This window comes from Vigna radiata, chromosome 8, assembly GCF_000741045.1.
Source record: "Vigna radiata var. radiata cultivar VC1973A chromosome 8, Vradiata_ver6, whole genome shotgun sequence".
In the NCBI taxonomy this organism is placed as follows: Eukaryota; Viridiplantae; Streptophyta; class Magnoliopsida; order Fabales; family Fabaceae; genus Vigna; species Vigna radiata.
Window position 1 is genome coordinate 2,248,828 of NC_028358.1, and position 16,241 is coordinate 2,265,068.

The 16,241-nt window shown below is 27.1% G+C and overlaps 2 protein-coding genes across 2 annotated transcripts; both read right to left on the reverse strand.

Moving 5' to 3' along the window:
* Positions 1-4,705: 4,705 nt before the first annotated feature.
* LOC106770048 (MATH domain and coiled-coil domain-containing protein At3g58270-like) lies at positions 4,706-6,122 on the reverse strand. Its single transcript, XM_014655870.1, has 3 exons — positions 6,001-6,122; positions 5,751-5,905; positions 4,706-5,475 (listed from the first exon to the last, which is right to left on the reverse strand). The coding sequence occupies exons 1-3, from the start codon at positions 6,120-6,122 to the stop codon at positions 4,706-4,708; spliced, it is 1,047 nt and encodes a 348-aa protein (XP_014511356.1).
* Positions 6,123-10,786: 4,664 nt separating this feature from the next.
* Positions 10,787-11,413, reverse strand: LOC106770049. Its single transcript, XM_014655871.1, has one exon. The coding sequence runs from the start codon at positions 11,411-11,413 to the stop codon at positions 10,787-10,789; it is 627 nt and encodes a 208-aa protein (XP_014511357.1).
* Between the last annotated feature and the right edge of the window lie 4,828 nt (positions 11,414-16,241).

The window sequence follows — 16,241 nt, forward strand, 5'->3', positions numbered from 1 at the left end:
ATGAATTGTACAAAATTCTAAACAATTATTTTAAAATAATAATAAATATTTATATTCATTTGATACATATTACGATTATAAAAAAAGTATACTTTTATATTTAAAAGAATAAAAGAAAAATAATATAAAACGAATGTAAAAAAATTATATGTATTAAAATATTATTTTTCATCTCTTTAATATGATAAGTGTTTGTTTCCTGAAAAAAGAAACATACTAAAACACACTCAATCACTACAAGAAAGAGATTTTATATGCATTTGGGCCTGAAATGCTATCAATATCACTAACAGATCTTTTATCTATAATTAATTTGGTCTACCTCTACTATTAATGTATAGTAAAAGTTCAAGTTAATATACTATGCATTATTAAATAAATACAAATACATTGATTCTATTAAGGAAGATTAATCACATAGTAGCATCTATTCAACACAATAGATATAATATACTCCATAACAAAATTATCATAGCAAATCAGGTCAAACATGTCCAACATAAAAAATCATATCGATGATTAGAAGAACATCTAAATGTTGATAAACTTAAAAAGAAAACATGTCCACTACAATAAATTATTGGGCAAACAACTTAATCATGAATTATTGTTTACCATATGTGAGTTGAGCATCCAAATCATATTCTTCAAAGCCTACTTTTGTTTGAACCATGTCTCTTCTTGTTATTTCTAAATTTACCTTTGCTTCAATCATCTTTGTCGTCAAATTCTTTATTTCTTTCTCTAAAACAGCCACATCATTCTCCAAAGTAATAACATTCTCCTCCAATCTTTTCATAGTAAGAACTTTCTCAACACAAGTTTTCATATCCAATGCAGATTGTACATGAGGTTTCAGCCATGACAAATCAAATCCATATATCTCTAATTCCTCCAATAAAGTTTGGAGATGATTGCAAGCAACATTGTCCATGTCTTTCACTTTTTTAATGTTTGAGAAAATAAAGAACTCTACCAAGTGCTGTAAAAGCCCATTCAGTAAATTTTTTACTATTCTTTTTCTTGCTATCAATCAAAGAAGGATATTGTGAACAAACTTCTTCCAATAGAGGAATAAAGTCTTTCTCTACTTTTCCTATGATAGAATTTTGTAACAAAAATAATTAAGGTAAACAATTAGAATCAATTATCATTATACTGTAACCTTATATATTAACTATAAAATTTCATAATCTCATATTTTTTAATCAATGAAAAGAAATAAGATTATGGTAAAAGATAATAGTCATGTTATTTATAAAAAAATTAAAGTACAAATATTTAATTAAAGGACTCGAAACTTTAATTAAAAGAAATATTTAAAACATATGTAATAATAAAAGATAAATACTGACGTGTGAAAATAAATACTTTAAGAAAACACTAGTTTTGGGGAAAACATATATATTAGTTCGTGAGAAAAATTTCCTATATGTAGAGTAGTTTAAAGGGGAGAATTTATTCATGTGCACTCAAAATTTATTATTTAATTCATGGGCTATGGGTTGAAACCTAATAGACAAAAAGACTTTCTCAACAACCAAAAACAATTCATAAGTCGCAACATTATGTACACTACAATTGTGAATGTGCACAACTATAGTTTCCATTCAAATATCTTACATGTTGAAGTAAGAATCGTGAGACTGGTCCAAAAACCAGAAGAAGAAAATGATAAAAGTGAAGTTGAGGGAGAACTGTAGACCAATAAGCACTGAGATTGAATGGCAGAAGGCACATCTTTAAGTTGAATTGATGGGGCTGCTGGACACCCAAATTCAAAGATTCCAATCATATTCAATGTTGCAACGACAATAAAGAATAAAAATGACATTTTTTTCTGACCCAGAACCTAAGCAAGATATCGAAACAAAGACACATTTTTTATACTCTTTAAATCGAAAAGTTGATCACAATCAAAATCAATGGTGTTATTTATGAAAGCTCCAAAAGACGAAAAGTCGGTTTCTCCATCGATTTTCTCTTCAACAATGATTTTACTCTTCAATGACAAAGAATCACATAATTCATTAGTAAGTTGAGCTCAAACATGAAATCTAGTTCGTAAGTGAAAGCATTGAATCAACAGTGGAATGAGAGAAGAAACATACCAATTTGCGGTACTTGAGAGCATAGAAACATACCAATCTCGAGGTAACTAACGTTTACTCTCACGGCGATCAAGGTTGGTGACATGCTTCCATAAGCCATATATAGACACCCGTCAGTGTCAAGAGGAGTAAATCTGCCATGTGTACCTGTGCATGAAAGGAAGAAAAACAGAAAGCTTAAATATAGATATCAACGTATGTCAATATTTGTGCACAGATGTTACCGTTCATTTAAGAATTAAACATATATTTACATCTGTTAAAATATTATTCAAGGACAAAAAAAGAATGAAAAGGTACAAGCACCAATGTGTGATAGTAACTCTCAAAAAATCAACTTATCTTAATCGATATACTAGGCCTATTATCACCTTGTGTTTTCACTTATTTAAAAAAAAATATGAAACACAGTGATAATAAAATACAAATGCTAATAAATGATAATAAATACATGAAGTGATTGCTAGTTTTGTGGAAATATTTTATTTTGGATATGTACTTTAAACTTTAAGTACTTCATTATGTATTTTGTACTTAATGACTTTAACATTTTGGATAATCTATGATGTATTTGGATATGTATTTAGCACTAATGCTTTAAACCATTTTAAACTTTTAATTAAATTAATCTTGACATCTTAATTACCTCTCCTCGTTGAATGTGTCGAAATCTTAGCTTTAGGTGTAAAGTACGAGTGAGCCACACTGCATTTTTTTTTATAGTAAATCCATACTTAACCGTAATTAGAAATTAATGAGACTAAATATGAAAAGTCAAAGAAAAATATTTCAGCTGAATAGAAATTTATCGTCGAAGAAAGCAAAGAATAGGTCAATTTACTTCAAGATAATTAAATCTTATAAATTAGCAGGTTTAATATAACCAAAACAAACAAACCACTAATAAAATTCATTTGTTTTGTAGTGAGAAAAGGTACATGGACTTTTAAATTTTTTATCATAACTTTTACATAAATATCTCCGTTTCTTTTTTAATTTTACATATGCTTTTAATTATTATTATTATTATTATTATTATTATTATTATTATTAAACTTTGTGGATAATTAATAATTATTATTTTTACAATTCATAATAATAATAATAATAATATTAATATTAATATTAATATTATTAATAATTATTATTACAATAATAATAATTACATTTTATTTTATATAAATTTTAATCACAAAATTAATCTAATAATTATATCTACTATATATTTTTTATCCATTACATTATCAAATTATTTACAAATTCTATTCTCAAATTTCTTCACTTTGAAATTTCTATCCATCAAAACCAAAAATTCCATTTTTTTCATCTTTATCTTTTAAATCCATGCATTTACTTTCTTTCAAATTCATTCTCCAAAACAAAAAGAAACTCATTCTTCAAAACAAAAAGAAAAACGTACTGACCTACCTCTACAAGCATTTGCTTTGCACACCAATAAATATAATTATGTCGCTAACGGATCTATCTCTATAATTAGTTTTTTCTACCTCTATGTTCTCTTTATATTATGATAATTTTTTCTTCCCTGTTAAAAATCGGAATGATCAGAAAGTTGGAGAAGATTTTTCCCAAAAAAAACAAACATTTTTTACAGTAATTTTCAATTATTATGTGTCCTAAATTATCAAAATCAAATATCATGCAACACATTCACTTTCAAAAAAATATCTTTTCTTTTAATTTAGTTTTACTAAATTATAATAACGACTACAACCAATGTCTTTAATATCATTAATCTTCCTCTATTTTTTTTTTATTTCCTCTTTTTCTTCAACGTTTCAAGATGAGAATCATATTTTCAAATCCACATTTTATACTACTACAACTTAACGAAATACAATAAAATAAAATATAAAATATAAACAAAAAGTACTGCATGACTTTCCACTTTAGAAATTTATTTTAAGTCAAAAATAGAAATAAAGGTGATTCAAAAGGTATACCGAAAATTTAAAATAAAAAAAAGGTAGTTGAAATGAATAATCATCGTTTCAACATGTGTGTAATTTATTATTATATTTAATTTTTTAAAACTGCTATAATTATTATAAGATTTGGGTTCTAAATCTGAACTTAAGTTCTCCAAATTGATTTAAAAATATTTTAAAAAAAATTATTCTTTTATTAAGATAATACAAAGTTCTGAGATTTTTTTTCTTAGAATTTATGAATTCAAAGAGCCCTTTGTCTTAATGACTATGCTTCTGACACTAAAATTTAGTAATATCAATTACGATATATTTCATAAATTGTAATGGAATGATATTCAATTAACATAATAAAATAGGTGTTTATATATGGACAATTAATAGAAGTTTTGACAGAATATATATCACTCATGTTAATTGAGATTAGTGGGATAATAACTGTTCAATTTCATGAACAAAACAAGAAATATACTATTCATAATAAAATAAACACAAAAATAAACCCTTAAATATAAATTTCATAATCTATTTCTGTTTAATGAAGATAGTAATAGTAGCAGCTATTAAACTCAATCAATATAATTATACTTGAGAATAAAGTTATCATATGCAACTCATGGTTGTCAATAACCGAGTTTAACATTATTACTCATTAACATATATAATTGATGGTTTTCCATAACTCAGTTTAGCATCCAAATCACAGTTTTCAAAGTCTTCTTTTGCTTTCACCAATTCTCTTCTTGTTATTTCAAGATTTAACTCTGCTTCAATCATCTCCGTTCTCAGAGCCTTTGTTTTCTCTTCTAAAGAAATCACCTTCTCTTCCAACCTTTTCACTTCAAGAACTCTCTCAATACGAGATTTCATGCCTAAGGCAGATTGAACATGAGGTTTCAACCATGACAAATCAAATCCAACTGTCTCAAGTTCTTCCCATAAAATTTGGAGATGATTGCAAGCATCATCGTCCATGTCTCTCACCTTTTTAGTGTTCAAAAAATAAAGAACTCTACCCAAAGCTGTTAAAGCCCATTCAATAAATTTTTGACTTCTCCGCTTCTTGCTATTCAGAAGTGAGGGATATCTTGAACAAACATCTTCCAATAGAGGAATAAAATCTTTTTCTACTTTTCCTATACTCCTAAAATCCACCACCTCACCAAATGATTGGGTTGAAATCATTTCCACGGATGAACGATTCTCAATGCTTTCAACAAGCTTAATATTGTCTATGTTCCTCTCTGATACATCAACTTGTTTCTCATGCTCTAACATATCAATCACTATATGAACTTCAATTATACAAGTATCATTTAAAATGAACCCGCGATTAGAGTCACAAAGTTCATCTAAAGATATATCAGAAGTGAAATCCCAGTCATCATCTTCTGAATTGAACGTATGGCTACTTTCTGACAAATACATACATAAAAAGTCAGTTGGATCCTCAGGTAAATATATATTGATAAAATATTACAAAGTTTTATTTGTTTAGGTAAAGACTTCAAACAAAATACGTATACCCCATTCATCTATAAAATATATAGTATTTTTTATAAGTAAATGGTGTGGAGGAAATTTTACAAATGAGAGTCGTGTAAAATTATGAAATTGCTAGAAGAACAGTTTCTTTCACCTAAGAAAATAACATTCAAATATCAACATGAGAGGTAAGTTTGAAATATACCTTTTATTATATTTCTTTCGTCATTGAGCTGATTAATCACAATGAGTTTGAAATTCGCAATTTTTTCCCATCTATGAGGCATAGTATCAACACCAGCATCCAAATAAATTGACAAAAAGTCCCCATCATCCCCTTTTGGAAACATAAAAATCCTCCTAAAAGCAAAGTTACCGAACTTAATGAGAAAAAAAAAAGGATGAAATCGTATGAAAGAGCAATATGTACAGTACGCAGTAATTTAATCAAGCACCATGTGTGGCCATCGAGAGAAAACGTCTCTGAGAATAATTCCTTGGAGCCTAACATGGAGAAGTTTGTAAGGGTCCATGTAAACTTCTGAAACATCTTATCCTTCGTATTCTGATTCTCCATTTCAGTAACTTTCGATCTTCAACCGTCGCTCTCACAAAAACCAATAATATTGATTTTCAGTTAGGAAGATCAAATGATTCAGTATCCATGAGAAACACACATCAGAGTTCGCGAAGAACTTTTCAGAAAAATTTTGAAAGTTGTTTTTTCATTATTGTGTAATGTAAATTTATACGTATGAAAATTGAAGTAATAATTTTACTTTTATGAACTTCGGCCTTGGTAGACGCAGTTTATTGGATTGCGTATTGAGAAAAGTTTTGGATGTTGTTTTTACATTATTCAGTTATGTTTTCCAATATTATGGAAATTGGACCAAACCAGGATAATGTAAAAGTAACAGATTTTAATTTGTCTATTTAGTGTAGTCTTTCAGAAAAGTTTATTCATTTTCTTGGATGAAATATTAATATCACTTTTTTTAACCTATTTTTATTTTTTAAAATAAGTATAGTCGTGTATTAAGATATATTCAATTTTATAACAAATATAAAATGATAATAAGAGCAACTTGTCATTTTATTGAAAACATAATTTCACAATCTCATATTTTTTTAATCAATGAAAAGAAATAAGACGATGGAACAAGATAATAGTCATTCATGAAAAAAAAAAATAAACTACAAATACAATTTTCCAGAAGTTTAATTTTCATCATGTTTTTTCTTTGCAAGTTGTTTGAAGAATCAAACTTTTTGCCGCATATTTATTCTTACTGCGATTCAGAATATATATCTTCAACAAACAAGTGTCTAAGATTTAAGTGGATTTGAGTATCCTGATGTATGCTCTTGAGATTTGAAAAAGTAGAGAGATTAACCTCGATGACGTGGTGTTGTTCTTCTTGACAGAGGATGTGCAAAAGGCACTCTAACGCTCAAGTTTTGATTAGTCTCACCTTACAATTGTATATTTAGTAATTTTGTTATCACTACCTAGCTTGTAATTCAAGTTCTCTATTTATAATTTGTGTCATAAACCTTAATCTGACATAAATCCAATAAAATATAAACAAAATAAAATATAAATAATTTATCTAAAAATTTAGTTAGTAACTAAATATCTTTAATTAGATATTCTTGATTATCCTTTGATTATTTTATCTTCTACTTATTAATATCTTTAATCAGATATTCATTCAGATATAATTGATTATATACCATACCGTGCAATTTGTAAAAGACTTAAGTTAGTAGGAAAGTTTAAATTAAGTAAAAAAAAGTGTGTATGAGAGAGTATATTTTTTTAGTGAAATACCATACATGTTTATATGGTATTTGAACCCATGACCTATGTGATAAAAATAGACAATATCAATATGATATCAAATAATATCAAAATAATATTTTATCATAATAATAATAATAATAATAATAATAATAATGTTATAATCACATATATTGTTAATATATGAATATCTACAATCAATAAATATATCTTAAAATATCTTATGACTACTTTAGGTCAATAAAATGGAATGAACCATGTTAGACTCTATTATTAGAATGTTTGATGGATTGAGTATATACAATTCTTTTTCTAATTGTATTGATATGTAACGTCCGTTTTTGAACTGAATCGATATGTGTAACTTTTTTTTTTTAAATTAAGTATGGAACAATGACGAGTGGGTATTTATATATTTAATCTTCATTTTAATAATCATCTCCATTTTAAACTTTACAATAGTTCTAATTTATTAAATAAAAAATATACGTTGACACTTTTACTATCTTTTCTTTTTTATTATAAAAATTATGTCAAATATATATATATATATATATATATATATATATATATATATATATATATATATATGTCAACCTATCATTGCTTTCATTAGACAGACTCACTTTTATTTGTCACTAATTTTATAATTTAATTTATATTTGACATTATTGAAAAGAGAATATATATTAATATTTAACAGATATCATATATTTTTGTTGTGATTTTAATTTTTTGAAAACAAATTATATAAATAATATTCGAACAATAAAGAGACATGTATGACATAAGACGATATATTCATTAAAAAATAGTATGAAACAAAAATTTCATTCTAAAAATAAAATAAATTTTTTATTTAAAAAATAAAGATAAAATAGTTAAAACCATAGTCATCCCACCTTGTTATCAACCCACATGTACACATCTTATAATACTCATTTCACCAATGAATATTATATTTGTTTGTCAAATTAACTCATTTAATAAATTTTGATCCTAACCCACACACGAATTAGGATAAATTTTTTTTATAAAACTAAATTAAAAAATTATTAAAAAAAAATAATAGCTAAACATTTATAAAATCTTATGAATGAAAACCAATTCATAAATATTTTTCTACCTGTTATGTAAGATCCAGGAAAAATAGGAGTTTTAAAAATTAAGTAGTTTTGAGACTTTGGGTTTTTATTTGGAGATTAGTGTTCTTGACTATATATTTTTGTTAGAACATAATTGTTATGTTATTTCTTTATTTTTATATTTTTTTGCCTAGTGGTAAAAAGGTCTTTTACCTTTATTTAATTGGTGTAGAAATTAATTAAGAGATGGTATAGAAAGGAAAAGTATGCAAATTAAATAATCTGGATATTTAATAAAATAATATTATGTAAATCTTTTAAAATATTTAGTTGTTGTTATTTTAAAAGTTAGTTAAATGAAAATAAGAGATATAATCTTGGTGGGTTTAAAGATTAAGAGAAATATTATTATTAGATAAAATCATTATTAAATATTGTAGATTTTAAAAAGATTTGGTGGTTGATGATATTCTAAAAAGTAGTTAAGATAGAATAAGAGAGGAAATCTGAGTGGTTTTAGATATAAAGTGAGAGATTTTATTGATATTAAAAGGATAGATATAGAATAGAAGAGGATAAAAAGGAGAAGAATTGGTTGTCATTTTGCTACCCTAAGAGAAAAAAACGAAAATTATAAAGATAAGGGAGAGAAAAGAAGTTTTCTAAGAGAAAATAGAGTTGAGAACGGGGCATAAAAAAATGGGAGGACCATCGGTGACGTTGTGAAGCTTTCTTGATGATTTTGGAATACGAGACCAGATAAGGGGAGTGACTAGAATTATCTTGTGTGTATGGTTTGCCATTGTATGATATTCTTTATTATATGTTGCAATTTGTATGGCTTTTGGGATGCATGGTAAATTTGGAGTGATGATGATGATGATGATGGGTGACGTGAAAGTGTAGTTAGTGGAAAGGAAAGAAGAGAGGAATGACTTGTGGAGGAACCATGGATTTAATAGGACATTACGTGAGAGTGAGGATAGGAGTGTGGATGATGATGATCTGGTAATGATGACTCTTTCGGTCGTATGATGCGGGAAAGAAATTCTCTTCGGCCGTGTGATGCGGGAAAGAGATTCTATTTGGATGTGTGATACAGGAAGAGGATGTCGTGTGACTCGTAGTGAATTTGTTATGGTGGTTAGGTGGTGTGGTAGTGTAGAATAGACCATTGAGTGTTGATGTTATTGTGATGGTAATGTTGTGATGATATATGTTTATGATTTGGTTATTATTGTGGTTAATATAATTGTATATTGTATGATAAGATAATTCTGGTTGCTCATCCTGAAAGTTGTGGTTGTGATTTCCACCTACGATACGAGAGTAGATGGTTTGCAGATAAGATCGGATTTGAGTATGGTTTGCAAATAAGATCGAATCTGAGTAGTCGACGAGAGTTGGGATGTTATGTTCGGGGATTTATTATTTATTTTATATTATTTGAAAGTATTCCGGTTGGAAGTCCTACATCGACTAGAGATAAGGCCAAATTATAATATGGTATTTTTTATGTAAAAGTGATATTATGATATTTCTAAATAACATTTATGGTTATGTTTAGCTTTAGCATTTTTAATTGAATAAAAATTGTTATCTTTCATAAATACTTTTGCACCGTGATATTAAAAAAGTCGGGACATGTTAACTATTTTATTCTTAAATAAACAAATATAAAATATAAACCGGATGACTTTCCACTTTAGAAATTAATTTTAAATCTAAAAAATAGAAAAGTGACGCAAAAGGCATACTGAAAATTTTGAAATAAGAAAGATAGATTTACCAAAATATTAAAATGAATAGTCATCGTTTCAAACCCTGTGTAATTCATTATTATATTTAAGTTTTGAAAACTCCTATAATTATTATAAGATTTGGGTTTTAAACATGAACTTTAAACTTCTCCAAAAAATTGACTTAAAAGGCAAAATTATTTTAAATTTGTTTATTCTTTTGTTAACCTACTACAAAGAAATTTTGTTTAGAATTTATGAATTGAAAGTGCCTTTGTCTTAATGACTTTGCTTCTCACGCTACAATTTACTAATATCATTTTCGACATATTTCGTAATTTGTAATGAAACCATATTCAATTAACATAATAAAATAAGTCTTTATATATAGACAATTAATAGAAGTTTTGACAACATATCACTCATGTTATCTGAGATTAGTGGGAAAGTAACAGTTTAATTTCATGAACAAAAGAAATATACGATGCATCATAAAATAAACACAAAAACCAACCCTTATAAATATCAATTTCATGCTCCTGTTTCTGCTTAATGAAGATTAAACAAACAAATAAATATAATTATACTAGAGAATAAAGTTATGATATGCAATTCATGGTTTTCCATATCCTAGTTCAGCATTCAAATCACAGTTTTCAATACTCTTTTTTGCTTTCACCAAGGCTCTTCTGTTTATTTCTAGATTTAGCTCTGCTTCAATCCTCTTTGTTCTCAAAGTCTTTTCTTTCTTCTCTAAAATAAAGATATTATCCTCCAAAATAGTCACTTTCTCTTCCAACCTTTTTATCGCAAGAACTTTCTCAAGAGAAGTTGTCATGCCTAATGCAGATTGAACATGAGGTTTCAACCATAATAAATCAAATTCAAAAGTCTCAAGTTCCTCCCATAAAGTTTGGAGATGATTGCAAGCGTTATAGTCCATGTCTCTCACCTTTTTAGTCTTTAGAAAATAAAGAACTCTCCCAAGAGCTGTAAAAGCCGATTCAATGAATATTTGACTTTTTCTTTTCTTGTTATCAATAAGTGAAGGATATCGTGAACAAACTTCTTTCAAAAGAGGAATAAATTTTTTCTCTACTTTTCCTATGCCCCTAAAATCCACTCTCACTGATTCATCAACTTGTTTCTCATCCTCCAACTTATGAATCAATATACGAACTTCAATTATACAAGTATCATTTACAATGAATCCGTGACTAGAATCCCAAAGTCCACACATAGATATGAATGAGAAACCCCAAACACCTTGCTTTGAATTGAAGCTGTGGCTACTTTCTGACAAATTCATACATCAAGAATGAGTTGTATATCGAGTTTAAAACAAAATCATACAATTCTTAAATAAATAAATAATTAAATAAATAAATAAATAAATATATATATATATATATATATATATATATATATATATATATTCATTCGCCTAAGAAAATAATATCCAAATATCAACATATGAGAGATAATGAGAAATATACCTTTTATTATATTTCTTCTGGGTTTGAGCTGATTAATGAGAATGAGTTGGAAATTTGCAAATTTTTCCCATCCATGAGGCATAGTAGCAACATCAGCATCCAAATAAATTGAGAAACAGTCCACACGATTCCCTCTTGGAAAGAAATGAATCCTCCTTAAAACAAAGTTTTGCGAAACTTAATGAGAAAAACAGATGAAATAATAGAAAGAGGAAAATGTACAGTAGACAGTAATTGAATCAAGCACCATTTGTAGCCATCGAGAGAAAACATATCCGAGGACAATTTCTTGGAGTGTGACGAGGAAAAGTTCGTAATGGTCCATGTAAACTTTTGAAACACTTTATCCTTCGTATTCTGATTCTCCATGCAGTAACTTCTAAGCTTCAACCGTAACACTAACAAAAACAAACAATATTAATTTTTAGTTAGGAAAATCAAACTATAGAATAAGTATTCGTATATATATATACTAAGAAGTAGATTTTAAATCTAATTTAATCCATAAGAATAAAGTGAGATTTACACCTATTTATATATTATAATTTGATTTTATTTCTAGTCGATATAAAACTTCCAACCATACATGTCAGTATATTAAAACCAAATGTCTGAATAAAAATAACGGTTGGCGTTTTGAGAACGCAGACAGACGGGTGCAACATTAAAGAAAGAAGTAAAATTTGAATAGTAGAAATCCTAAATTTCATACCACTCGTTCAGAGCATTCATTAAATCAATGAACATAACAAGCCATAACCACTTAAGCGACGACACCCTAAATTTCATAATATGATTTCTTCTAAAATTGGGGAAGACGAGAATAAGATTGATACAAATAATTCTGATACCAATTGATCGTTCATGAATCACAAATAAAAAATTAATAAACAATACACTCTTACAAGATAAAATTATTCTTAATTTTTTTTTAAATAAAAAATAGAAGTTATAGAGTACCTGAAATTCTTTCATTTTCTCGGCCAACAGGAATAAATAGAAAAGGATAAAAATAATAAGCGTGTTTATATAGGAGGATTATGATTTCTTTGTATAATATCAGTTACTTCTTTTTTAAGATTTAATAATTTTAATGTGACTTCTTTAATAAATTAAAATTATTACTAATTTATATATAAAAAACCTGGTAACATATAAACTTTTCGTAATTTTTAATTATAATTTATTTGATTAAATCAGTTTATATAATTTATTAACAAATTATAATAACTATAACATATTTAATAATTTATTATATATATATATATATATATATATATATATATTCTTAATTAACATAATAATAATAATTTCATACCTTATTTAATATATCATATATTTTGTGAATATATAATATTAAAGAATTTGATGATATAATCAAATTATGATGATATTGAGATATATATTATTAATATATGAATATTTATATCAATAAATATGTTTTAGAATATATTTTTACTATTTCATGTTAGTAAAACTGAATAAAATTTATTAGGTTGCATTACTTAGAATGTTTGATAAATCGGCATCTACAATTTTTTGTATATTTATTTATATAAATTGTTTTATTAAAAATTTAAACTTTTTTATAAACTAAGGTGAATATAAATATAAAAAATATATTTAATTTAATATTTATAAATTAATTGAAAATATAAAATTAGATTGATTATGATAAATAAAATAATTTGAAGAACATCTAAATTTTGACGGAAATTGTTTGCTTAAACTTAAATTCTATGTTACGTCTCATGTATGATGTAAGAATGTTAATAAGTAACAGCCATATACAGCCAAATTGGTTGGTACTTATCATGTCACCAAATTGTTCTATAAAATAACTATGTATTTTTATAATATTGAAAATAATTTTAAGAAAATTACATGTAATTATGCTATCAAAGTCTCTAATGATAAGTTAATTCATGAGTATACGTTACATTATCGGTTGACGTTTTTATTTAACAAGTTATAATAAAAGTGATAACAGGTCTAGAGAGTCTCTTAAATTAAACTGAATTATACATATTTTTAGTCTTTTTTGACAAAAAATTGGAGTTATTTTAATTTAAATTTTGATACATTTTGATTGTTATTAAATTAAAAATTTAAAAAAATATAATCTTTTTAAGTCATTTAGATTACCATTTTTGATATGTCAAATACCTTTTATGCTGATATGTAACTTGTTTATACAGTTTAAGATGTTCTCCTTTTAATGTTTATCTGAAAATGTGTTTGACATTAAAATAAATTTTTATATAATTGGATTACAAAATTATATTTATTTATTTATTAAAGTTTATTGATAAAAATGTGTCAAAATTTTGAATAAAATTAATTTCAATTTAGCATTATAATTTAGAAATTTAAAATATATTTAAATTGAATACAAAAACAACAACTGTATCTATTAAGTCTTCATTCTCATACTCATCTCCCTTTTGAACTCTTAAAACACTTTTCATTTATTACATAGTAAAATATTGACTCTTTTTTTTTTCTGTTATTAATTTTGAAACTTACTTTATATTTTACAATACTAAAAATAGAAGGTATATATTTTTTAGATTCAATACTAAACAATATCATAATTTTTTTTCTAATATTTAGATCGGTAAACTTTGATACAAACGCAGCGAAATATCCCTTAAATATAGTTACGAAAATATAGAAGGTACTGCATACTCATTTTCTGATAGAATTGTTAGGAGATCACTTGTAGAAGATACTTTAGATGTCAAAGTCAGTTCAAGTTTGATAGTTCAAATATTTAATATGTATTAAATGTGATCACTTACCTCTTTATATCAAAACATGTATTTATAGAGTTCAGAATAAACATTTGATTAGTGAGGACTAAATTATGATCTAATTGGTAATAGTTACACTTTATTCTAAGTTGGTTAGTATTAAAATTAATCTTCTTATAAATTAATCGTCCAGTCTATTGATAATAGTTGCATAGTCATGAAAACAGTTTGTGGTAATCTTTGTTACATAATTGACCGTTTGGATTATACGATAAAGTGTGTATAGACTTTTAGAGGTAAGTAAGCGCTTTTATTTTTTAATATAAATTTGAATGAAAATGAGTAGATAAATTTTTACTTTGATTGGTATAGACATGCTTAGAGGACTACAAATTTTACATCTTATTCTTANTTTTTAAATGATAATTTTTTTTTTAAAATTTTTGTAACTATATTTAAAGGATTTTTTTTTTTCATTCACAAGTGTTGAATGAATGGCAACAGAGAATCAGGAGTGAGAGACAATGTTTGGTGACTTTGAACCACAACATTCACTACAACAATTGATGGTATTACCGAAGGCCAATGTCCGTCACTAAATCGTATATTCCGCCGGTAATTCATTTTACCGACAGCTTACCGACGGTCTAAATTCCGTCGGAAAAACCTTTGTCGAAAACCATTACCGACGGATTTTGTCCTTCGGTAATTACCGAGGGACAGTCCTTCGGTAATTACCGAAGGATTTTTCCTTCGGTAATTACCGAAGGCTGGATCCTTCGGTAATTACCGAAGGAAATATCCTTGGGTAATTACTGAAGACACTACTTGGGTAATTACCGAAGGATTTATCCTTCGGTAATGTGGTCTTTATTGGCAGTTTCATTCTTATATAATCCCACTCAAAACAGTAACCTGCACAGTATTACGAAATTTATACATCCAAAATAAACCTGCACAATTCATGTCCAACATCCAACTCAAAATACAATCCAACATTCACCAAGTGGAGTCAACTCCAATCAATGCAAATCCAAACACACAGATATATATAATGTCTAATGTCTGAAAATTTGTAATTGATACACTAAACAGAACTCCACTAACCATACGCATACTAAATATAAAATTGTTCTTAGAAGGAAAAGAGGTAATAATTAATAATGTAAGTAATGTGCAAAGTTATCCCATAAGTCAACTAATAGTCGTCATAATGTTGAGCTGGATGATTGTCTTGTTGTTCATTGTTTTGAGGCTCTGATGGTGGCTGGACAGATGGTGGCTGGACAGATGGGGACTGGACTGATGGGGTCTGGACTGGTATGGGCTGGACATGTGTGTGTTGAGCTTCAGTAGGCTGAACTGGTGTGGGCTGCGAATGAGAGGCCGAAGGCACTGCAGACTGAGGAAGCAATCTCATGACCAGTTCTTTAAAATTGGTAAACTCTTGTCTGAGTTCACTATATTCTCGTTCACGTGTTTGAAGCCGCTGTGTCAGGGCATTGACAGTCTCTTCAGGATGCTGGGAGGAAGAAGAAGGTTGGTGCTTTAGACCACCACGACCTGCACTGTAATTTGCAGCCAATTGCCCGGTCCCATATATTCTTCCTTTTTTCTTTCCACCAACAANATCAATCCAACACTGTGACCTAATAAGGTCTTCTTCATCATCTGTTGGTTGGGTTGACTGAGGACATGAAGAATGTGAGGATCTGACCCGTGAAAGTTTTGCGGAGAATTCTTCCTGTTAAAAATTATGATAAAGTATGAGTCAAATATACAATAGAAGGCACAAAGTTATGAATCAAGACTACGATTA

Excerpts from the sequence above, each read along its gene's own strand:
- LOC106770049 (XM_014655871.1), bottom strand. The coding sequence starts at position 11,413 with ATGTGTGGACTTTGGGATTCTAGTCACGGATTCATTGTAAATGATACT.
- LOC106770048 (XM_014655870.1), bottom strand. The coding sequence starts at position 6,122 with ATGGAGAATCAGAATACGAAGGATAAGATGTTTCAGAAGTTTACATGG. Across the intron at positions 5,906-6,000 it reads TCTCTCGATGGCCACACATG|GAGGATTTTTATGTTTCCAA; the intron begins GTGCTTGATTAA and ends CTTTGCTTTTAG. Across the intron at positions 5,476-5,750 it reads CGAAAGAAATATAATAAAAG|AAAGTAGCCATACGTTCAAT; the intron begins GTATATTTCAAA and ends TGTATTTGTCAG.